Source organism: Panthera leo, chromosome B4 (genome assembly GCF_018350215.1).
Source record: "Panthera leo isolate Ple1 chromosome B4, P.leo_Ple1_pat1.1, whole genome shotgun sequence".
NCBI lineage: Eukaryota > Metazoa > Chordata > Mammalia > Carnivora > Felidae > Panthera > Panthera leo.
Window position 1 is genome coordinate 76524583 of NC_056685.1, and position 25240 is coordinate 76549822.

At 54.6% G+C, this 25240-nt stretch overlaps 1 protein-coding gene across 1 annotated transcript; it reads left to right on the forward strand.

Annotated features, from left to right (window-relative positions):
- Positions 1 to 1357: 1357 nt before the first annotated feature.
- ASIC1 (acid sensing ion channel subunit 1) lies at positions 1358 to 25160 on the forward strand. Its single transcript, XM_042946475.1, has 12 exons — positions 1358 to 1719; positions 2346 to 2541; positions 19179 to 19329; positions 19945 to 20072; positions 20355 to 20505; positions 20886 to 20942; positions 21413 to 21566; positions 22006 to 22097; positions 22598 to 22677; positions 22766 to 22870; positions 23032 to 23166; positions 23775 to 25160. The coding sequence occupies exons 1-11, from the start codon at positions 1358 to 1360 to the stop codon at positions 23134 to 23136; spliced, it is 1581 nt and encodes a 526-aa protein (XP_042802409.1). The 3' UTR covers positions 23137 to 23166; positions 23775 to 25160.
- Positions 25161 to 25240: the final 80 nt, after the last annotated feature.

Consider the following 25240-nt stretch of genomic DNA (forward strand, 5'->3'; position numbering starts at 1 on the left):
CAGGCAGAGAGACGGCTCCGGGACCGGAGGGAGGCAGAGCCGCCGAGAGCGGCCGGGAGGAGGGGGCGAGGCAGCGGGGGGAGCCCTCGGTCCCGCTCCTGCGTCCGGGGGCCCCGCGCTCACACCGGCCCAGAGACACCCTCGCAGACACCCGTAGGCGCGCACGCGCACCCTCTCCCCTCCCCCTCCGCCTTCCCTCCCGCCGCCTCCCGGCCGGACGATGGATCCCTGCAGATCCCGGGGCTGAGAGCACCGCGCACCGCGCCGAGCCCGGGCGGACCGAGCCGAGGCGAGCGAGCGAGCGCGCGCGGGCGGGCGGACAGAGCCGAGCGGAGCCGGGCCGGGCGGGCCGCTCCCTGCAGGGCTCTGCGCGGCGTGCCGCGGCAGCCGCGGGCTCCGGCTCCGGGCCATGAGCCCCTCCGCGGCTCGGCGCTGAGCCCGAGTCCGGCCCCGCGCCCCAGGACCCGCCGCCGCTTGCCGGGTTCCCGAAGCCCCCTCAGGTGGGTTTCCGATACCCCCGCCTTTGGCTGCGGGACTCCCCAGCGCCCCGAAGCCGAGACTTTCCTCCCCTCTCGCTTTTCCCCAGCTGCTGGGGCGGCTCGGTGGCTGGGGAGGGGGGCGGGGGCCGAGCAGGGGATCTGGCTGCGTCGAGAAGCTGGACTGGTGGGGGGGTTGCGTCCGGGGCGGGGACAGCTAGCTGTCATAGGGAACCGTGCCCCCCCCCCCATGCATCCACCTCCGGCTGCCCTCCACCCCCCACCCCAAATAGACACACACATAGCCTGCGCGGTTAGGAGAACTGGAGACGCCCGCAGGTGAGGACTCGGGCTGGGCCCCTCCCCACCTCGCGGGGCGGGGGGTGGTTAGCCCAGGTTTAGCTCAGCCAGAAGAAAGCTCAGTCCTGGGGACACCCTTGGCCAGGAGCTCCTGACCCTGGGTTCTGTCCATCTGGGGGAGTTTTCGTCTCTAGGATGGGGTGGACATTCCTGTCCCAGAGTGACCCCACATCTGGAGGGAACTCCTGTGCCTGCCTGTGGAAATATTGGGACTTCCCTCTCGCCCTCCAATGACTATATCTGGGGTCTCCCCTGGCCTGGGAAGCTTTCCTGGGAGGGCATTCTCTTGGCCTGAGCTGACCCCTGTGCCCCCACATTTGGAGGAACCCTCTTCTACGAGTGTGTCCCTTGGCCGGCCACCTCTGGGCTCACACACAGAGGGAAGTCTCCTGCCCCAGGGGCAGTGACCTCTGGTGACGGGGATTCCGAATGGGCACACGTGCAGGGCCCCCCAGGTGTACTCTCATCTCAGGACAATAACAGTCTCCCCACCCCCCTTCCCCAGGGCCCCCTCGGCCAGGATGGAACTGAAGGCCGAGGAGGAAGAGGTGGGTGGCGTCCAGCCGGTGAGCATCCAGGCCTTCGCCAGCAGCTCCACGCTGCACGGCCTGGCCCACATCTTCTCCTACGAACGGCTGTCTCTGAAGCGGGCGCTGTGGGCCCTGTGCTTCCTGGGCTCGCTGGCTGTGCTGCTGTGTGTGTGCACCGAGCGAGTGCAGTACTACTTCCACTACCACCACGTCACCAAGCTCGATGAGGTGGCTGCCTCCCAGCTCACCTTCCCCGCCGTCACGCTGTGCAATCTCAACGAGTTCCGCTTCAGCCAAGTCTCCAAGAATGACCTGTACCACGCTGGGGAGCTGCTGGCCCTGCTCAACAACAGGTGGGCGGCTCCCACCCATCCGCTAGCCGGGCTCCTTGGAGTTGCATGCATCCCAGCTCCCGGATACCCCTATCAGGGGGCTCGCCTCTCCAAACCTGCTGTAAAGCCCGGACAACCCTGTCCTCTAGGCCCCCCAAGCCTGCCACTCACAGCAAAGGAATTGGGGTGCTGCTGAGCACGCAGTTGAGGGAGCCCAACCTCTGATCCCAGCATAGTCCCAAACAGCTCTGCCCCTACGCAGCCTGAGCTATGAGACATTAGCACCTTCTCTGGAATGACCTCTGCCACCCTCCTGCCGCTGCGTCTTGATCTTCTCCTCTATCTTTAAAGGGTAGGGACTGTAGTATAAAGATAGTTCCTGCCTTGATGTCTCTGCCCACCTCTCCCTTACCCATGCGGCCACGGCAGATCCTACTGTCTTCTCAGACCCCGGGGTTCAGGTCCTCTGGACACACCCAGCTCTCCTTGTGCCTATGCCCAGGCCTGCTTCCCAGGGCTGATTGCTACCCTCCTCCCTCCCCGCCCCCCCCCCCCCCACCGAGGTTGGGTATGGGACACTGGAGGCCCAGTGGAGGGATGAATGGAAGGTCATGCTGATCCATGCGCTGCTCACCCCTGGGCTCCAGGTATGAGATACCGGACACACAGATGGCAGATGAAAAGCAGCTGGAGATACTGCAGGACAAGGCCAACTTCCGCAGCTTCAAGCCCAAGCCCTTCAACATGCGGGAATTCTATGACCGTGCAGGGCACGACATTCGAGACATGCTGCTCTCCTGCCACTTCCGGGGGGAGGTCTGCAGCGCTGAAGACTTCAAGGTGGTGAGTGAGTCCCCTGGTGTGGGGCATGAGTCAGCCCTGCCCCCAGAGGAGGAGGTTAGGAGCCGAGGACCTCTCTTCAAGCTTGCTACTCTGGGAGAGGAAGCTGTGGGTCCCTGGGGTTTGCTTCTGTCCGAACGGGACTTAGTTCAGCACAGGGGCACGTGTGCTCTGTGTGAGGGCCTGAGCATCACCTTGTGTCCACGATGGCAGGAAAGAGGGCCCACAGTGCATAACACACATCAGGCTGACACATGCACTCATACACACACACACGACCTGGCATGGCTTTGACCTCACAGCTTACTGTGTGGGCTGCAGGTGTCAGAGCTGGACATGGTGGTGGGTAAGCCTTATTATTTGAAATGAAGTCTGAGGACTATCACCTGGGAGCTTGAAAGAACTGCAGGACTTAGCTACTCCACTTCCCCTGACCAACTGAATCAGAATTTGCATTTTAGCAGGTGATTTGGACTTAAGTTTGGGAAGCACTGAGAAAACTGGGAAGTAAGGGAAGCTTTCTCTTAAACAGCCAGACAGGTAATTCTCTCTGTGCCACCCCTGTCCACACACACACACACACACACATGCACATACTGTCCGATTGGGTTCCCCCTTTGCCAGCAAGACCCACAGAGCCAGGGTCTGAGGAAGGAGAGATTATTTGGGGTACACAGTCATGGCTGAACTGGAAGTTCCCTTTGCTTTTTTTTTCATCCCTTTGCTCCTTAAAATGGAGATGCCCCCGCAGACACACACACACCACTCCCCACAGATGGGGCTGCCTCAAAGCCAGCATCCCAAGGAGGGTTAGGGGAACTGACTTGCATCTCATGTGCCAGGTGATCCTGGGCAAGTCCTATAGATTCCTGAGCAGTTACAACCAGACAGGCTGGAAAGGGCCCAGAGGACCTGGAGCCATGTGTGAAAAATAACATCAGATGAGAGAACAATGCTTATAACCCTTCAGAATGCTTTGTAGGCTGTCCTTCAATCCCCTGGATAAACAGCCACATTATCTCTATTTTACAAATGCACAAACTGAGGCACAGAGAGGTGGAATGAGTTGCCTGAGTTCGCGTAGTTGGTTAGTGACAGATTCAGGATTAGAACTCATGTCTCATTAAGTTCCAGTGAAGTGTGCTGTTTGTTAATATTGTTGGCCCTGGAGTCATTGTATCCGTTTCCAATCCTGATCATTGCTCTTTGAAAACCCAGCCTCCCCTAGGACCCCCTTGCTATCCATGCCTGCCCCCAATTCTCCGCTCTCAGATATTCCCTTTTCTCCCTGCCCGTTTCCTCCCCTCCTTGCCTGCTTCCTCCCAGCATTATGGGAGCATGAACTGCATTTGCTTGTGTAGAAATGTTGGAGCTGTGGCCATGCTTGTTTTCTCCTGCTGAGGTTACACAAGGATTCCCAATTTCCTTACGCCCTGCTCTGCCGACCAGCTTCATGTGCCTTTGTCAATCCTGCCGGACAAAGGTTTCAAGACTACACTCCTTGCCGAGCCAAGCTGATGGGGGGCCTAGAATGGCGCATTAACCACTTCCCTCTTTCCTTCCTCGAAACAGGAAAGTCCTGGATTCTCCAGAGCCTGAGACCAAAGGGTTCCCGGGCTCACCAACTGTATACCCATGAGTGGTAGAAGTGGGCAAAGGTAGAAGTAAGACAGAGCCTTCCTCCTCTGTAACATACCCAGTGTACAGGCAGAAGGGACCAGCAAGAAAGAGAAAACCCATTAGCTTGAATGGCTTGTAATTCTGGACGGTGGGCAGACTACTTGGCTCAACCGGAGAAGGTGTAAAGCGGGGGTTTAATTAGTCCATAGAAAGGGTTCAGTTGAGGCTCCATTTGTCCCTCATGCCCAGAAAGATTCCAAGTGGTGATGCCGAGACACGTTCGGTTCGTGAAATTGGAGATACTGAAATGTGATCGGTCCATGTTATCTGAGGGAACAATTCTAAGTAGACAGATGGACATATGACTGGTTCACAAAGCTCTGGAACAATCTGAGTTCTTCCTCTTGCTTGGGGTTGGCGTAAGGGGAGACACAAGAACTAGTAACCTGCAGACCCAGCACTGGCACCTCTTGGTTCTGGGTCGCCAGGGAAGACTAGGTTTTGGATGTTTCTGAGCTCATGTCAAAGACCTGACCCTGAATCTGGCCGCACCCAAACCTCTCACCCCCTCCTTCGACCCTCTCTCATAGATCTCCCTGCCCGCCTCTTTCCATGTCAGGAACTATACCACTTCCGCCGATAGGGATGTTACTACACACATGGGAGTTTGGTTGTGAATCCATGTCCGACATCTCCCCAGTGGAAAGGAAGGGCTCAGGCCCTCTCCTCCAGCTCCCTGGTACTAAGGGGCACAGACACTCCTTGCCTGATGCTCCACCTTCTCTCTCTTCTTCTTTGGTCTAATAGTTAACATCTGCCTCTCCATCCTTGCCATTCTCTGCTAGGCCAAGAGGTATGTACTTAGCCCCTGGACAGACAGGGCACTGACAGAAAGCATTTGCCTATTGGGTCGGAGCTCCGGAGAGACTGTCCTGGCATCTTCTGCTGCCTTGAAACAGAGGTTCTAACTAGGAATCCAAGCCCTGGCTCGCAGTTTTTGCAAAATATAGCGTGCAGAGGTACATGTGAATTCCTCTCCTGGTTTCCAAGGGCAAAGCTGATCCAACAGTGAGAACCTTGCTCGTGGGGGACAGTTCAGGGGGCATAGGAAGGGCATATTCTGGTCCCTCAAAGACCCCAGCTTCTCTAGCAGGGGTCTGCAGTGACAAGTGTTTCCCCCAGACGTGCTTCTGAATCCAGCTCAACCGTTGGGGATGGACTGGTGGTCACAGAGTGTTTGACTGGGTCCATCCCCCAGCCGTAGCTGAGTCGGCTTTGGAGAGTAGGAATACATTTGGGGAACCTGGGCTAAATCTGGGAGAAACTGATTTGGAAACTCTTTGGGACTGAAGAGGCAGAGGGCAGAGGGTAGACATTAGCGGCTCTCTCCTGAGCTACCATAAGAGCAACCAGAGACCCACTCTCAAGGACCCTGTCTTCCCTGTCCACTTCTTTTCCTTTGAGGCGGGGTGCTTCGTTGCCAGGGCAACAGGGTCTGAGGCTCCGCTCTCTCCCACCCCAGCTCGAGGCCAGCAGAGGCCAGCCAGGCCACGGCAGGGCAGGGGTTCTGTGGAGGGGGACCAGGGGCGCAGCTGTCTGCCAGTGTCTGGGTGGGGGCCGGAGGGAGTGAGCACAGTCGCAGCTGGTGCCAGCCTCCAGCTGCACCTTATCTGTCCCTGGCAGTGGGAGCGCCTGTGTGGCTGGAATGCTGAACAGCACCAGGGGAGGGGGCTGGCAGATGGCTGCCCAGTCAGCCCTATGCCACCCCCCTCCTCCAGCTGAGACCCAGAGCCTTTGCCTGGGGGAGAGAGAGTGGGGAATTCATTTCTGGACCCTGGAAGAGAAGGAAGGGGAGGGCAGAAAATGGAAATCCTTGGGGTGGGTATGCAGTGGAGATAGTATTCTCTCTCAGGTGGGGGTGGAATTGGGGGATAAGGGATTGAGGTGCCTACAGGAGTCCCCCCCCCCCCGCCAGGACCCAGAGGCACAGAAATCCCCCTAAGATTCTGGAAGGGGACAGGACTCTTCTGGATCACCTAGAGGGGTAAGAAGCAGATATAAGAAGTGGGTGTAGGTGGGTGATCCTGGGACCTGGAGAGGGGAGGGAGCAGCCATCTTATAGCAAGCTGAGCCGGGGTGCAGGTCCCAGAGAGAGCCAGGGCTAGCATGGGAGCATCCTTATCCCCGACTTGGCTCTGCCCCTTCACTGACACCCCTCACACCCACACGCCCTGGCTTGCCTCATCCCCCTCCCACCGCATAGCAGCTCAGACCAGCTCAGACCTCACTGAGTCTGTTCCCTCCAGCTAGCAGGGAATGGAGGCTGCTGAGGGGAAAAGCTGCCCAGACTGCTACATAGAGAGCAGGGTCCTGAGCAACCCTGCCCGGGGGCAAAGGCCCAGTGGTCTTTGTTGGGGGGGGGCGGTTAACGGGGAGCATGCACAGATTGCAGAGGGACCGGAGAGGCTGGAGCGGGGAAGTTAACTTTGGAGGAGGGCGTTCCTTCCAGCCTTATCCTTCTCTCCCTCCCTCCCTCCCTCAGAAGTGCCTGAGGTTGGAGGGAGGAGACGGGAGTTAGAGCCGGATGCAAGAATCCCGGGGACCGTGGTTAGGGTTTCTCCCTCTCTTTCTGTCTCTCTTTCACAAACATCCTTTGGATAACGTAGTTTCCTCTCTCACTGCCTCTCCCGGTCCTTTCTTCCTCCCCTGCCATTCTTGACTCCACCCCTCTCCCAGCTAAGAGGCTACTCTAAGTTAATTGATCTCTCGGCTGCTGGCTAAAGTAATAGGGAATTGATGTAAGTAACTAAGTGCCTCTGGGGGCAGAGTCGGAAGTGCAGGGGTGGAGGGAGCACCTCCAAGCCGCGGGCCTTTCTCCTGCCCCAGCCTGCGGAAAACTCAAAGGTATGGTCACTGCTGCACCTGGTATGCATCCATCTGGGAAGCAGAGGGAGGCCTGCAGGGAGGTCCTGTTTCTGCTGCGGGTGGAGGTTGCTTCTGAGCATGCTTCAACTTTGGTTCATTACTGTGACAGAGCCCCTTCTAAGGGCCAGGCCCCATGCTGGGTCCCAGAGACCCAGTCCCTGCCCTCAGGGAGCTTGGAGTTAAGTGTGGTACCCAGAGAGGCTCAGAGCCTAGAGAGTGGCGGCAGTAACAAAGGAAGCCTCAGGGAACAGGGAGTAATGTGACTGGTACCAGAGGACCCTCGACATCTGGGTGGAGTCCTTCCAATCTCCCCAGGCCAGCTCAGCTATTCAGAAACTCTAGAGGTTTTTTTTTTTTTGTTTTTTTTTTTAATGTTTATTTATTTATTCTTGAGAGAGAGAGAGAGAGAGAGCAGGGGAGGGGCAGAGAGAGAGAGCAGGGGAGGGGCAGAGACAGAGAGAGGGAGAGAATCCCAAGCAGGCTCCATCTGGTCTGTCAGCACAGAGCCTCACGCGGGGCTCCAACCCACGAACTGTGAGATCATGACCTGAGCTGAAGTCAGATGCTTAACTGATTGAGCCACTCAGGCACCCGAGAAACTCCACTTTCATAGAATGTGTGGTGACTCTCCACCCCCACCCCCCACCCGCTGCCATCCTCCCCCAGCAGATGCACAGCTCACTGCTCTCCAGCAGGGGTCATTGTCTGCCTCCAGCCAGGCACCCGAGGCACCAGCCTGCCCTCACGTAGGTCTGAGGTGGCTGCTCCAGGAACTTCTACCCTCCGGCTGAGAACCTCCCAGTCAGGACTCTTGTGTGAGGATTCTGGGAGGCCAAACTGGGAAGCAGACAGCAAGAATGAGAAGTGATGCCTAGTTCTGGCAGAGGGCGAGGCTGGGCATGGGGACCCCTGGGTTCTATTTTAGGCATAGTTTCATCTGGCTTCACTTCTTAGCTTCTAGGCCCAATTTCCTGTGAGGAAAGGGGGCTCTAAGGAGTTTGCTAAATTCTTCTTTGCCTGGGGGCAGCCCCTCCCTCAGCCTCTGGGACTCTCTAGCTAAGCCCATGCTGGCCCATGTGTGGAATGGATGTATGGTACTGACTTTTCTGGACACATGGATCAGACATCTTGTGGAAAAAAAAAATTATATATATGTTTTTATTTATTTTTGAGAGAGAGTGTGTGTGTGAGCAGGGGAGGGGCAGGGAGAGGGGGAGACAGAGGATCCAAAGCAGGCTCTGTGCTGACAGCAATGAGCCTGATGTGGGGCTCAGACTCACAAACCGTGAGATTATGACCTGAGCTGAAGTCAGATGCTCAACCACCTGAGCCACCCAGGTGCCCCTTCCTTGTGGAAAATGTTAAAATGAGCACAAAAAGGCTGTGTATTCACCTTGAGGGGAAGTTCCCTTAAGAAACTCTAAGGAGAGAGACTCTGGCATCCCAGGTTTTCTAAGGCCACCCCCCAGGGAAAGGGAGGACAAATTGTGATTTTTCTGAGCTACTATGAGTTCTTGGAAAGAAAACCCTTTCTCACCCTTCTCATCTGCACCTCCTTGATGTGGCTGCAGTCCCGGGGGCCCTGGGAAGTGGGGCTGTGTAGCTTAGTGCTGTGTGTCTCTAATCAGTATGTCACATCATCAGGCCAGGCTGGGGACATTCCTAGGGGTGAGACGGCTGCAGTGGCCTTGACCGTGAATAGCAGTCAACTCAGCCTTCCTTATGACACATTCGCTGCATGTGGGCCCCAAGTGGGCAAGCACACATGTGCACCTCCATGGTGGGGTCTGAGGATGAGAGAATGGGGATGTAGATTAGGTGAGGTGGACGTGTGTGGATGCTCATGGGGGCACACGCCGCTCAGTGTGGTTGTGGGAGGGAGCTTGTGTGCAGGCAAACCTCTGGTTGCATGCAGAGCACATAGCAGCAAAATTAATCATCTCTTCCAGTCGAGCTTTGCAATATACAAACTCCCTTTGCTTTAGCTCATGGTCCTCAATTCTGGGAGGCAGGAAGATATTAATATCTTCACTTGAAAGATGAGGAAACTGAGGCTCAGGGATGTTAGGTGACTTGTCTGAGGTCACATAGCCAGTGAATGCCAGAGTGGGACCTTGACTTCAGATCTTCTAGATCCAGGTTCTTTGTGTGTGACTGTAGGAGCAGATGTGTGGAGCAGGGTGGTGGGGGGAGGAGTGTGTCTGGCTTCCCAGCTTGCCGTGTTCTCTAAAGAAGCAGGAGGCAGGAAGGAAAAGGGTACAAAGGAGAAGGAACCCCAGCCTCAGGTTGGCCACACCAAGTCTCTTGATTCCTCTGCCTTTTCATTGCACCACCTGGCCAAATCCTGACCTTAGTAGATAGACCCACCACTGGCTTTCCTCAGGGTGGCTCTAGGGCAACCAAGCTTTACCGGAGGACGTCACACAATAGGCCAGCTTGAAATCACCTTGTGCCCATGATCAATATCCTGAAATGGGCCTGTTGTGCCACCTGGCAACCCCATTGTATTTTCCTGGTCACCTCGCTCTTCCCAATGATTACTGTAGACTTCTCCACTCATCTCAAACAGCCGCCCTTCCTAGCCCCCCCACTCACCCTCAGCAGATGACCTTGCCTCCTGCTCCACAGAGAAGATACAAGCCTCAGAAGATAGAAGCCTCAGCCAAGAACTCGCCCTTCCTTTGGGCAGCGATCCCCAGAGGGGAGCATTCCTCTTATCTAGGCTGAAAATCTCAACCTATTCTTTCCATCTGATCTCCTACCTATATAGGAATTTTACCCTAAAGATTTTGCCTCTCCTTCTACACTCAGTCTCTGCCTCTCCAGTGGAACCTACCTACTGACACTGAAACATGCTTATGATTCTCCCATCTAGAAATACATAGCTAAAACGACAGCTATCATTTATTGAGCACTTGCTATGTATCAGGGTTGAGGTTAAGATAAAAACCAAAACCAAAGGTCTCTCGACTCCACAGCTCCCTCCAGCTCCAGCTCGCACACTATCTCTCTGCTTCCTTTCACAGAAAAAATTCTGAAAAGTGATGTATATATTCCACTGTCTCCATTTCCTCATCTCAAACTCCCTCTTCAATCTGCTTCAGGCTGCCATCTGCCTGCCCCCAGCACTCCACCAAAATGGTTCTAGCTGCGGCCACCAGGGACCTCCATGTGGCCAGATCCTGCAAACATTCTTTATCCTTACTCTCTCAAAAACATTAAAAAATGGTTGACCACCTCCTCTTCTTAAAACCGTTCTGTCCTGACACCCACACACTCTTGATTTTCCTCCTTTGTCTAGTTCCTCCTTCTCTGTCTCATTGCCAGTTCATTCTCTTTAACTTGGCTGTTCAATGTCAGCACTACTCAAGTCTCAATCCCAAGCTTTTCTCTTTTTATAAATCATGAGGGCACAATTTAATGGTGCAACTTGATGAATTTTTCATTAGTACATTTTTACATTGTGTATCTTTTTTTTACATATAAGATTTTATCTTTAAGTAATCTCTACACCCAATGTGGGGCCCAAACCCATGACCTTGAGATCAAGAGTCACATGCCCTACCCACGCTAGCCAGGTGCCCCTGCATTGGTGTATCTCACAATGTTATATTTTACGTATTACATCAGTATGTACTTATATCGGCATAAAAGTGTAAAACATTTCTAGCACCTTAGAAAGTTCCTTTAGGCCCTTTCCTAGTCAGTACTGTCCCATAAGAGGTAACCATTATTCTGACTTCTGTCGGGACAGGTAAGTTCCACCTGTTCTTGAAGTTCCTAGAGTATATGTATCCTCCATACACACTTTTGTGCTTGTCTTCTTTTGCTTTCGATTTTGTCTGTGACATTATCTTGTTTGGTGTGGTGGTAGTTAGCTCTTTGTCAATGCTGTGTTGTATCTCATTATATAAATATACCAAGATGTGTTTATCCATTCTACTCTTGCTAGACATTTGGGTTGTTATTAGTTTTTTGGCTATTATAAATAAAGCTACCATGAACATTCTTGTTTATGTTTTCTGCTTGTCATAGATACTCATTTCTTGGGTATATAACTAGGAGCTGTGGTTAAGTCACAGGTTGGGATTCTGTTTAGCTTCAGTGGATATTGACAAATCAGGCTTGTTTGCTCTTTCTTTCTTTCTTTCTTTCACTTTCTATTCTATTCTTGGGCCATCTCATCTTCACGCATGACTTCAGTCAGCATCTATATACCAGCGAGTGCCAGATGTATGCCTCAGTCTAGCTCTCTCCTCTCAGCCTCAGCACCAGTGACCAATCTCCCACTTCACATCTCTACTTGGATGTCCCCAAGGCTCCAAAAACCCAGCATGTGCAAAGCCAAATTCATCATCTTATCTCCCAAACTAGTCCTTGCCTTGTGTTCTGGCCTAGCGAGCCACCCCACCATACAGCCACTTATGCAGACTAGAAATCATCCCTGACACTCCCATCTCCCTCACCGCCCTTAACCGGACCTGCCATTGTTGCCTCCCAAATATCCCTATCCTCTACTCACCGTCAGCCCACTACTCACCGTCTCACCTAGACCCTGCAATCATTTCCTAACAGGTCTTCCAGCAACCCCTCTGGCCACTCCAGAGTCCTTTCTTCAAAACACTGTTCTGATCACTTGAAATTCTCCCACGGTGTGCCTCCCATTGTCCTTGGACCAGAATCTTTGCTGTGGCCTTCAAGGCCCTGAGAGGTCTGGGTCCTGCATGTTCCTCCAGCCTGTTCTTACCCTGCCCTGGCTCTCCAACTACCTCCTCCTCTGCTCAGCTCTCTCCTTCCGTGGTCTTCAGGGCCTTTGCATGACTCTGCTCTCTAGAATACTCTTTCCCCCTGCCTCCCCCCCTACCCCCATGCAGACCTTTACCTAATTATGCCTCCTTATTCTTTAGATTGCAATTAAACCATCGCTTCCTCAGAGAAACCTGCTTTGATTCCCAAGGCTGGGTCAGATCTCCCTGTCATTCACTCCCATAGAGCATATTATTTTTTTCATAGCACTTATCGTAGTTTGCAATTAAACATTTAGTTTTGCAATTTTTAGAAAATGGTGTCTGTCTCCCCCATCAGACAGTAAGTTCCACAAGGGCAAGATCCTGGTCCTTTATATATTCTTTTTTTTTTTTTTAAGTTTATTTATTTTGAGAGAAAGAGAGGGAATGGGGGAGGGGCAGAGAGAGAGGGAGAGAGAGAATTCCAAGGAGGCTCTGCCCTGTCAGCATGGAGCCTGATGTGGGGCTCAATCTCACGAACTGTGAGCTCATGACCTGAACTGAAACCAAGACTCAGATGCTTAACCGACTGAGCCACCCAGGTGCCCCTATGTATTCTTCACGTGTCCTCAGTATGCAGATACTCAGTAAATATTTGATGAATAAATGAAAGAATGAAGAAGGAGGAAGGGATTTGGAGGGGGATGATCTAATCCTAGTCTCATGCCCATTACTTGCTCTCCATGAAACTTGAACAGATCATTGTGCCTCAGTTTCCTCATTTGTGGGGGGGGGTGAAGTTACTCAAACCTGCTTAATTCACTAGGTTGTATAAGGATCCCATGAGATATTAATTGAAGAGCATGAAACATTGTACAGATGTTGAGGGCGAGGGAGTTTAGAAAGACATGTGGAGAAAGTCAGAAACCACTGAGTCGCCACACACAGCTTAAGAGCGGTGCTGGGTAGGGAATGACACAGGGAAGGGTTGCATCCTTGGACAGAGGGTTCAGAATCGAGTGCTGTCCTACCTGCGTTCTGCTTGGCCACTTCTCCTGGGGCCTCTGTGTGTGCTTGGTGGGGGGGGGGGGCGGTCTGTGTGTGCTGCTTGATACTTTCCTTACCTCCTATTACTGTGAAAATTTTGGATTTGTCTACTGGAACAAGATGTGGTAGCAGAGAATGTTAGAGGATGGAGGAGGGAAGAAATGTGGTTGGTGTGTGTGTGTGTGTGTGTGTGTGTCTTTGTTGCCCCACAAGGCAGCTGTGTGTAGTGATGTGTAGGTGTGCAGTGTGGGTCTTTGTGTTGGTGTGGGGGAAGAAGTGTCCTGCCATGCTGGATTTGCCGTCCTCTGAAGCTGCTGTGTGTGCGCGTGCCCTTCTCTCTAGTGAAGCCTCGTGGTGGAAGTGTCTGTCCCCTGTCTTGGTGTCTTCCCTCTGGAAGTCTAACCTACCTCTCCGGCCAGAAGTCTGAAGGAGGGGAACAATGCCCTCTAGTGGGTGTGGAACGCACGGGCAGCTGTGGCTTCCCCACCCTCACCCCAGGCCTAGAACTTACCTGTGAAACACACATCCTGAGGACATGCAAAGACTTCTAGAAGCTGAGGTCTGGGAGGGGGGTGCCCAGGTGGAGAAAAGGCACACGGGACCAGAAACAGAAAAGGAACCCATGAATTCACACAGAAGAAGCCTGAGGACCACAGCCGAAGGGGGTTGGGGGGCGGTAATCTTTCTTCTCATCTCTTGAGTGACCTCTCTGGTTGCCCTGGGTGTTCCTGGTCTTCTTGGTTCTAGTTTCTTAACATGGTCCCTGGGTCTTGCTCTTTCATTTTCACGGTCTCTGTCTTCAAGAACCTGTTGGTCACTGCTCATGCCTGAAGGGGCTTGAGCAGATTTGGACCCCTCATTCTGTGTCCTGAATGGGTACTAACTTTGTCCTGTGCAATCAGGGAAGGCTTCTCGGAGGAAGTAACATGTGAGTAAGGTCTTGATAAATGAGTAGAAATTCTCCAGATGGAGTCCAGGGAAGGCATGGAGCTGTGGATGAGCCTTATGTGTATGCAGAACGGGAGAAGGGCATGGTGGCTAGGCACTAGACTGCTGTGGAAGGTTGGGGAAGGGAGGCTGGAAGGTAAATTGCAAAGGCCTCATAGCTCCTCTTGCGATGGAGGTGATTTCACCAAGAGGCACTGGGGCGTGAAGGTCTCTATGCAGGAGAATGGTCAGAATTATATAAGGTGGGGAGAAACTACTGGGAGGCAGGGGATTGGGGAGAGCAGTTGGAAAGCCATTGTTTAGGCAAAAGAGGTGGAGGCCAGTCTGAGGGCAATGGTGAAAGATGGAGATGGGCCAGAGCTCAAACACCGCTCTTCTTCTGGGGCCTCTGTGTCCCTGGCAGCAAAGCTGAGGCCAAAGGTCCTATATTAGTCAGTTCTGCTGGCATCTGGCACCCTGCCTCCAATCCCCAACACACTCCAGGGTCTCTGCCTGGAAACAGAGAAGGGAAGAGGTGTGGGAGCAGGGAGGGAGGGGAGAAAAGGAGGGGGAAGGAGGTCTGAGGCTGTGTGATGGTTAAGGAAGGGCAAGGCCCAGTAGACTCATCTGACCTCCACTGCTTACCTCTGGTCTTGCAAAGGAAGGGTTAACAGGCTTCCCCTCTCTCCCTCCCTTCCACTCCTCCCCTCAGGTCACCTTCTAGGCCCTAGAGACTTGGCTTGTGGCTCAAGTTCCTCAATCATTGGCCCTGAGTAATCAGAGCGCACAGAGGGGCCAGGGGCCTGGGGGCAGAGAATGGTAAACTGGGGGCAAGTCTCAGAGACTGAGCAGCCAGGTGTATGTATGAGGCTGAGGGTTTGGGGAACACCCCGAGTTGGTTCCTGACACTCTCCACCTGACCTAGCAGTATTCTCTGATCTCAATTTCTTCCACCTACCAGACAGAATTCCTCGAACTCCTCTCCTGGACGTTGAGGGGTGGGCAAGCTGGGAGGGGGAGTGGTGGTCTGCCAGGAAGCTTTTCAGCTGCAAGAGACAGGGTCCTCCCCCCCACTGGTGCCGGGAACTGGCCATAAATGAGTCTGTGGTCAGTGAGAGACCTCTGCTAATGGAACCTGGGCTGCCCCCCAAGCCACAGAAGGGAAAGGTGGAGGAGGGGAAAGTGACCTAAGTGTTGCTCAGCACAGGGGAGGGTGAGGACTTGAAGCTGAGCCAGAATCAGGGGAGGCAGGGAAGGATAAATGGGGTCAGGGACTGGCGGGAGGGAAATTGGAGGTCAAGGCAATGATTACAGGGGAATTAAGGGTTCAGGAAGTAACAGGGTAAATTGGGGTCAGGGCAGTGACTGAAAGGGAACTGGGGTCATATGTGTGTATTGGGAGATGATGGGGGTATATGGTCAGTGAAATAATTGGGGGGATTATGGATCAGGGGGAGTCATGGAGGAATTAGAGGTCTGAGAGAGCCGAGAGTGCAGAGGCTCTGATATCTCAGGGAAATGGCTGCACCAGGTGAGAATGGGGGCGAGGACCCAGAATTGGGACAGGAAGACCAAGGGAGATGCTGAGGAACCGATGGGATGGTGATAGGGAGCTTGAATGTCATGGGGGAGGGGCAGGGACTGTGGCTCTGGGCTGTGGAAGCAAAGGAATCTGCTAGGTCCCATCTCACCTGGAGCCCCTAGGCTTGTCTAGGGTTTCCACTGTCTTCCACCCCCTCTGTCCTGCTGGAGCTGGTGACAGGAAAGGGGCTCCCTCCCCTCCATCAGCCTCCCTTTCCCACCGCCATCCATTATTCATCAGCCCAGAGGCCCGCCCTGTGGCAGAGCAGGCAGGTCCTCCTCCCCACGCCCCGCCCAGTCTCAGCCCCATCTCAGCCACACTGCCACGAAGGCCCTGGCAGAGAAGGACAGCTGGCTGGCGGGGCGGAGGAGACCTGGCAGAAGGTCTGGGAGGCTGGCTCTGCCGGACCCTGCCTGAGATCACATCTGTCTCTCCCTTCACCTGCCAATCCCCAGTGCCAGGAAGCCCCTGGAGAAGATGCCCATCCAGATCTTCTGCTCTGTGTCATTTTCCTCTGGAGAGGAAGCCCCAGGGCCCTTGGGAGATGTTTGGGGTCCGCACCAGCTGCGGCAGCGGGACAAGTCAGAATCAGAAGAGGAGGAAGAGAAGGAAAAGGAGGCAGTGAGGAAGAAGGCTAGAGAGGGGGATTCGCCCATGGATTTGGTGGCCTTTGCCAACAGCTGCACCCTGCATGGCACCAGCCACATCTTCGTGGAGGGGGGTCCAGGGCCGAGGCAGGCCTTGTGGGCAGTGGCCTTTGTTCTGGCACTGGGTGCCTTCTTGTGCCAGGTAGGGGACCGCGTTGCCTATTACCTCAGCTACCCGCACGTGACTCTGCTAGACGAGGTGGCCACCACAGAGCTGGCCTTCCCGGCGGTCACCCTCTGCAACACTAATGCTGTGCGGCTGTCCCAGCTCAGCTACCCCGACTTGCTCTACCTGGCCCCCATGCTGGGGCTGGATGAAAGTGACGACCCTGGGGTGCCTCTGGCCCCACCGGGGCCTGAGGCCTTCTCTGGGGAGCCCTTTAACCTGCACCGCTTCTACAATCGCTCTTGCCACCGGCTGGAGGACATGCTGCTCTATTGTTCCTACTGCGGGGGGCCCTGTGGCCCCCACAACTTCTCGGTGGTGAGTGGGGGCCCGGGCCGGGTGTAGCACCCTAAGCGTGTCTGACATGGCACACCCTGACTGTCGCCTCCTGGGGCTGGGGCTGGTGACCACCTCCCCTGCCTCACCTGGGCCACCCACACTTTAGGACCTGTCTCAGAGAGACCTGGCCAGAGCTTGCCCCGGGAGCCCCAGGGTCTGGAACCAGGCTGCTATTTTCGGGTCTGTGCCGTCCTGCTCTTCCTGTTAGAATCTTGAAATTCATCTGTGCTAGTTGGTAATTAGCTGCTGCCCTGAGGCCCCTGGTGTCTCCCTGAATATTCTCCAGCATCTCCAGCCCTTTCCCAGACCTCCCTGTGATCGAGCAGGGCCTAGGACCTTAGTCTGTCTTTGGGGTCAACCTCTGGTCTGATGGTGGGTACCTATTCCTGGCCTTAACAATTTTGACTGTCACCCCTGGACTGGAGCTGGGGCAGGTATAACCTGGTCTCTGGAGGCACAGAAGAAGAGCGTGGAAGGGAGGTGGAGGGGTGGGGACAGCCCCCAACTCCACCCCACCACACCCCTTCTCAGTAATGACCACAGCAGGGATGTCAGTGCATCCTCATGTGGTCTTTCAGTGTTCCTCCTACAGTGTGTGTGTATGTGTGTGTGTGTGTGTGTGTGTGTGTGTGTGTGTGTCTATCTGTGTATCTGAGGGAGAACAACAGACCTCCTCTAAATCCTCTCCTTCCCCTCCAGCTCTGAGTGCCTAGGGATCCTCTTGCCCAGGGAAGCCTTCAGTGGGAGTCAGCCTCCTGCTTGCCCTCCCACTCTGGAGTTTAGGGTCCTTGCTGAGGCACCAAGTGGCACCCCCACCCCTCCCCAGTTCAGCTTCCAGTTCTGTCTGGCCTGACTCCTCTCCTGCCCCCTCCAGGTGCCAGATGCCTGGCCTTCCCTTCCCCCACATCTGTCCCTTCGTCCCCCACCTCATCCATAGCGCAGGAGCAGGTGGCTGTCATCAGTGTGTTGTGGACCAACCGCAGACAGGGACCTCGAGGTTTTGGCCACTGGATCTCAGGCGGGCCGGGAAATACAGGAACGTGGGATGATAACAAAGGGGTCAACTTAGCCGCCTCTGGACCTGAGGGTAGAACACTTCTCACATAGAACCACCAGGTGGCAGCAGCAGCCCACTGGTCAACCTCACAGCCCTCAGCCCAGGCAGGGCTGGTGCTCTGGGCCACCTGGGGTCCCTCACCTTCCAGATGGAGGGTAGGCGTGGGTGTGCGTCTGGAACCTGTGACTGAGTGCCACAAAACTTCCTTGTGGGGCTGGGGGATTGGGAGTTGTTGGAGTTCTGTCTCTACTTCATCTCTGGGCCTTACCCACAGAATAGAGGAGAGCACGTGTTTTCTTTTCTGAATAGGGGAGGAGGCTGTTCCAGGAAGGGGGAAGGGGACAGGGATTCTATTTCTTAAGAACCTCCACATACCCCCACTGCTCTGGTCTGGCCTAACACTGTCTTTCTCTTTCCCTGGGCTGTGTCTGTACTGACCTTCTGACTTGCTTTGTGGACTCTGTCACCATCAAACAGTAGTCAAAGCATACTCACCCCATTTGTGGGAACCTGGAAACATTCAAGCAAGCAGTAGGGAGAGGGCCATAAGGAATTGGTTCACTCTTCTCTCCGTGGCTGTGTGGTCAGAACTGTGACAAGGGCTGCTCTGAGGGATGGGCTGGAGAGACTGCCCCCAGGGCTCAGATCTCCTCTGAGGCCCTCATAGTTCTGCACAAACATTGCCAAGCATACCATGCCCTGAATGCTCAGTACCAAATCCTGGGAGAGGAGATGCTGGTGCTTGGGTGAGCATGGTCCTTGGGATGGCAACTAGGTCCGCTTTCAGGTTCTGGTGATGATGGGACAACGATGGACATAAGGGGCTACTTGCTAGAGAAAACTAAAAAGCTTCGCTTGGTTTGGGGGAAGGATCTCGGGGAGAGCAAGATTTCAGATGCCTGGGGCAAAATCCGGGAGAAGAGAAATCATATCTCAGAAGGCCCCAGGATCTTGGGCCTGAGGAGGGGGTCTCAAGGAGGGACCAGGAGTATGGCAGTGACGGGATCCTGGTGATGGAGGTGTATATATGTCAGGGTCCCAGCAGGAAAAAGACTGCCACTCGGATAGTCTAATTGAAAAGACTTGAACAAAGGGTCTATTTACAGAGCTGTGGGCAGAATTAAGGAAACTCTGCCTGAAGGGGCCTGAGGCACCTAGTGATAGTGGGAAGTTGTCACATACAAGCTAAAGGGGTACAGGGAGGCAGCAGTGCTATGCGGGGAGCCCTTCTGGCAGGGTCTGTAGTTCAGGGTCTAAACCACTGCCAGAACATTTTCAGAGGGGAGAAGGGTGGGGAAGGATGAACACCCGGATCTCTGTCTCCTTCTGCCCTCTGATCCCTTAGTGATAGCTCCCAGTGGCCATCCCGAACCCAGAGCCTGTCCAAGTGACAAAGGGGCACGGACAGCACACTCCATCAGGATCAGCTTTCCGGGGCACAGAGCAGGGCAAAGAAGGGCAGCGAATGAGTGAGGAGGAGGACAAATGGAGAATGGGCTACATAGAAGGAATCATTCCTGAGCAGCCGAGGGGTCTGGGGACAGCCCTTGGTAGGTAGGAGGCGCTGCCAGGACTCTCAGGTTCTTCACTCTGCCTTCACCAGGTCTTCACACGGTATGGAAAGTGCTACACATTCAACTCGGGCCGAGATGGGCGTCCACGGCTGAAGACCATGAAGGGTGGGACTGGCAATGGGCTGGAGATCATGCTGGACATCCAGCAAGACGAGTACCTGCCCGTATGGGGAGAGACTGGTATGTCACTTCTCTCTGAGACCCCTTCCCATGGCCCTAGTCATCAGCCTCCACCAGGGGACTCCTGAGCTCCACTGTGGGACCCGAGGCAGGACTTGGGCTCTCCTCCCTTCTTCCTAGCATCTTGCCATCTCCATCTCCGACTCTACCTGATTGCCACCCTCACAGTTCTCTGGCTCCCCCTTCCTGGCTCAGTTACTCTCCAAGGTAACCAGCCATCCCTTTCCATCAGTGGCCGCCACTCGCTCTATAAATAACTCCCTCTCTTCTTGGGCCGTCTGCCGTTAGTCTGGTCCCAGGGGGCCTTGGGGCTGAGAGACATGAGGAGAAGAGAGAAAAGGAGAGGGAGAAATAGATAGTGTCTGGGAAAGAATATGAAACGCCGAGATGCATAGCTGAAGTCAGATAAGAAAAGTATGTAGGTTGCAGGGTTCATCAGGGCAGCATGCAGTTAGCAAACCCAAAAGGATCCTGGGGATGGGCCCCATAGACTAACCCCTCTCCCCGTCCCAGTGTGCACTGTGCTTATTCCTAGGAGAGGTGGCATGACCCCAGCTCTGAAGGAGGTTAGGGAGTCAGAAGCCTTCCCGATACACACCCCCCTCATTCCCATAGATGAGACGTCCTTCGAAGCGGGCATCAAAGTGCAGATCCACAGTCAGGATGAACCTCCCTTCATCGACCAGCTGGGCTTTGGTGTGGCCCCAGGGTTCCAGACCTTTGTGTCCTGCCAGGAGCAGCGGGTGAGAGGACCACGGGAGGCTGGTCCCAGGGTGGGGTGTTGAGGGGTCGAGATGGAGTGGTGGGCAATCAATACAGGAGGGACGGGTGAGCTAGTGTCTGGGTTTCAGTCTGACTAGTGAGAAGCATGAATGAACAGGAATGCTCTGTAAACTCTGAGACCCTCAGAGTCTGCAGAGGGAGAGGGGGCAGGACTCCTGAGTTCTGCATCTTGTCAGACAAGTCCATCAAGGTGACTCGGGGAGAAGTCCCCACACCCCCCAGCTCCCCGGCTCTCCCAGCAGCTCATCTACCTGCCCCCGCCCTGGGGCACCTGCAAAGCTGTTACCATGGACTCGGATTTCTTCGACTCCTACAGCATAACTGCCTGCCGCATCGACTGTGAGACACGCTACCTGGTGGAGAACTGTAACTGTCGCATGGTGCACATGCCAGGTCAGGCCCCAAAGCTCCAGACACAGTCTTGGGGCCCCTCAGCCTGCATTGCCTCTCACCAGCTCCCCATGCATATCAACCACCTGCCAACACGGAAGCAAGATTAACTGGCTTCTCCCCACCACAGTTCTAGCCCCGTCCATATGCCTATGGCTCTTGTCCTTCTGACCTCAATTCCTGACTGTACCTGTCAGAAAGTGTGGAAAGCATCCAAGAGGGGTGTGGACTGTGGGGTGGGTCACCTTCAGGACAGACTGGGGGCTGGCTAGTCCTGCCCTCCCACCCTCTCCTAGTTTCCAGTTTCTAGGCCCTTAATACCACCATCATCAGAAGACCCCTTTAATCTCCATCCTGCACCACTGTCTTTTCTCCTCTGTTAGGGGATGCCCCATACTGCACTCCAGAACAGTACAAGGAGTGTGCGGATCCTGCTCTGGGTGAGCACCCCTGTCCTGGGGTAGTCTGGGGGAAGGAAGGAGCCACGTGCATGGGGGTTGCAGACCAAGTTCCCAGAAGCTTCAGATAACTCCTGGATCAGGCTTCACTTGAACTCTCTCTCCTGTGTCTGACCTCAGCAAGGCTGGGAATGGCATCTCTAGAGGCCCCTGTGAAAAATGAACCGGGCTCACCCGGGAGGGGCCCTCACCCTCTCTCATCAACACCTCAGCTGGTTGACCCCCAAGGGCCCTGAAGCAATGAGATACAGGATTATGAAATATCCATGGGGAGGCTGGGTGAGGATCAGCACAGGGTGGGCACAGGGCAGGCACAGGGCTGAGGCAAAGGACAGGTCAGGTAAAGAGAAGGGGATCCAGGCTTCCTTTGGACAGGGCCAGGATGTTCATGTTGGGAAGGTGCTGGCCGAAGAGCCCCACTCAACTGGTGCCTCTCACCTGGTCGGGCACAGACTTCCTGGTGGAGAAGGACCAGGAATACTGTGTGTGTGAAATGCCCTGCAACCTAACCCGCTACGGCAAGGAGCTGTCCATGGTCAAGATCCCCAGCAAAGCGTCAGCCAAGTACCTGGCCAAGAAGTTCAACAAGTCTGAGCAGTACATAGGGTAAGGGCTCTAACTGTGCAGGGCAGGGCCCTTGGGCTGGGACTGTAAAGGGTATAACGGGGCTTTGAGGGGCCAGCAGACAGGAGGAGGTTGAGATAACAAGGAGAAGGCAACCAAGGAGTCTGGGGTGGGCATGGAGGGCAGATCTAGCTGGAGCAAGCAAAGAAAGCACCTCTCTTTCCTCCTTGCTTCATTCTCTATCTTCATCCGCACTGCTACAACTGGGGTCACTCCACACTTGCCAGTGTGCGGAGTGTCTTTTCATAGGTGCCATCACACTTAATCCTTACAACAATCCTAAAAGGCAGGTACCCCCATCGACATCTCATTTTATGGACATGGAGACAGATTCAAAGAGGATAACTTGCTAAGGTCACCTAGCTAGTAAGGGACAGAGATGTGACTTGAACCTAGGTCTCCTCCCCCAACCCCTTTGCAGGGAGAACATCCTGGTGCTGGACATTTTCTTTGAAGTCCTCAACTATGAGACTATTGAGCAGAAGAAGGCCTATGAAATTGCAGGGCTCCTGGGTGAGCTGCTCATGGCACTGTCCCCTTCCCATGCCATGGGCATGGCGTGACACCCTACTACCCAAAGCAGGCTGCCTACCTCTGTCCCGCAAGTTCCTTCCTCGCCTGCCATCCCCCCGGGTCCTTTCCCCAAACTCTGTTGTCTCGGTATATAGTGGGAGGAGGGGGCTGAACCTTCTGTTAGGGCAAAGTGGTAGAGACAGGCCTGTGGGCATGAAGGGGGGACTCTTTCATAAGCCTTTGAAAATTTACCCGGAAAATGAATGTTGGGGTATTTTATATTTTCTGAATGACACCTGTTCACTTTAGAAAAGTTTAAAAAAAAAATGCAGAAAAGCACGGAGAAGAAAATAAACCCCACCAGAATCGCTTTGTGCTCCTTCTGTGCAAAGGCTGTGGATCTTTTTGCAAATACGACTTAACTGTCCCTGTCCCAGTAAGCTCTGCTGCTTCCAAGGTGTCCTGACGCCACTAACCTCCCTGTGCCCCCTCCCCTGCAGGTGACATTGGAGGCCAGATGGGCCTGTTCATTGGGGCCAGCATCCTCACAGTACTGGAGCTCTTTGACTACGCCTATGAGGTAATTGTGGGTGGGCCGTCGGGGTGGGGCCACAGGCGCTGCAGGGTTCCGGCCTGCCAAACCACTCACCACCCCACCTCTGTCTCAGGTCATTAAGCACAAGCTGTGCAGAAGAGGAAAGTGCCAGAAGGAGGCCAAAAGGAGCAGCGCGGACAAGGGTGTGGCCCTTAGCCTGGATGACGTCAAAAGACATGTGAGGGAGCAAGAGAGGGGTGCCCTCCGGCCCTGCCCCTTCCCTCCCCCCCAGCCCCAGGACCACCCCCCTCGCCACCTCTTCTCCTTTGCCTCCCCCGAGCCCCAGCGCCACCTGTCGCCCTTTTGATAACCAGTCCCTGTCCTGTGCCGTTCCCCTAGAACCCGTGTGAGAGCCTCCGGGGCCATCCTGCTGGGATGACGTATGCTGCCAACATCCTACCTCACCATCCGGCCCGAGGCACTTTTGAGGACTTTACCTGCTGAGCCCCGCAGGCCACCGTACCAAAGGCCTAGGTGGGGAGGGCTAGGAGAATAAGGGGGCCCTCAGTTGCGCCCCTCCGCATCTGCCCTGGGGACTCACTCCCCCCTCCCAAGGTAGTCCCCCACTCCTGGGCAGTCCTTTCCTCTTGTCTGTGGTGAGGAAGGAGTCTTGACCATAGAGCCCTCTCCCTGCCTCTATCCCGTTCTTTTTATTTTTACTGAAACTAATCTAAAAAAAAAAAAAACTTTAAAAAAACTAAGAAACTAAAAACTAAAAAGAGAGAATGGGGCAGGTGACCTCAGGCTGCCCCTTTCTGCTCCATGCTGCCTCCCCCAGCTCCCAGCCTGAATTATGTCTGTCTGGCTGTCTGTCATCTGACTGTCCACCTACATTCTGCTGCCACCAGTCACCAAAGCCCCTCCCAGTGGGGGGTGGAGGGGATCCTTGGGGTCTGGAATTTGGCCCCGAATCAGAGAATGTACCTTGAAGGGGAGGGCTATTTGCGGGGGGTGGGGGGGGGAGGCTTCCCCAGCCTTAAGAGACCCTCTCAGCCCAGTGTCCCCCCAACCGCAAATTTCCAGGCAAGAACTAAGACCCTAGTCCCCATTCCCACCCCCTTACATGTGAAGTCTCTGTCTAGGGAGTTGGGATGGGAATACCCCGAAGAAGTGGATGACGGGGAGAAGATGTGGCCCTGGTGCTGTAGGCCACATCCTGATACCTACAAGTTCACCCCCACCCCAGAACTGCTGGAGAGAAATCCCAAGAGGTAGCACTCCTCTACTGTCCCATGAAAGATCCAGCTGGTTGGCTTCCAGCTCAGGGAGAGGGACACTGGTGCCTAACCTCACTGGTCCCTCTCCCAGGGGCCCCTGCGGAGGGCCACATCCATAAATTTTCTTATGGAACTCTCCCAAGTCCTCTCCCCCAACTTCATTTGCTTCTCTCAACAACCTCATCTGCATTTTCTATTTCTATATGATACAGACTCTATATTGCTATATCTCTGTATATACTTTCCCCTAACTCTGTCTGTCTCTACCCCATCCCCTCTTGTCTCTAAGAACCATCCTCCCGCTCCAAGTCCCCCTTTCTGTGTTTCTACTCCCTCCCTGGTCTCTGAATGCCTTCGCCTGTATAAAGAGTTGGACTCTCTCCCCTGGTGTCTGTACTGTGTACACACATCCCTCTGAGAAGCACAAGGAGACGACACGCGCATTGTAACCTTCGCACTGTCTCGGTGGCGACATAAAGGAAGCTGTGAATCACAAGCTCTGCCTCTTTCTGGCCTCACCCTCTGCCCCCAACCCGGGCACCCTATGCCCTTCCCGTAGCCTTAACATTCCCTCCCCTGTTTCACAATCACAAAGCCCTTTGCCTGGCTGACTGTGGCCTCCCCAGGGAAGGGATAGCTGCGGAAAGAGACCCTGCCCAGGGAGTGGAGATCTGCTCTGCACACCAAGCCAAGGGTGTCAGAGAGAAGGGGAGCTACGGTCTTGTAGCTGGAGAGACAGAAGTTCAGGTCCTTAGTCAGTGACCTTTCCTTCCTTCTGGGTGCCCAGCCTCCTTTCCTCACCTGATACCTAAGCCCACCACTTTTATTTTCTGGTGAGGTATGGTTTGGTAATGGTGGGGAAAAATACAGGTTTAGAGGGGAAGTTGAAAGCTCTGCTCTTCTGTCTCTCCCTTCCTATCTTAATGAGAAATGAGTGAAGTAGAGGGCCTGCCATGCCCCCTCCCCCAGGCACTCCCCCTAGGCCAGAGCCCTACCCCTTCCCAGGCCTTCTCCGCCCAACTGTCTCTTGGTCTCCAACCCCAGAACAGGACCTGTGGCAGGTCACCTGTGCACTGCCTGGAGCTAGAGAGTGAGGCTATGGGATGTTGGGGGAGCTCTTGGTTCTTAGAAGTTCCTTGGAGATCAGACCTCTCCAGAGGGAAGCAGGAACAAGGCCAAGGGGTGTGCACCGGATGGAGAACAGCAGGCAGGGCTACAGGTGACGCATGCCTCTGGTCTAATAAACTGGGTTTCAACCATCTCTTCAGTTGTCGTTTTTCTCTTATTTGAAGAGTATTTGGGCCTTTCCACGAAGTGCCTAAAACTGAGCT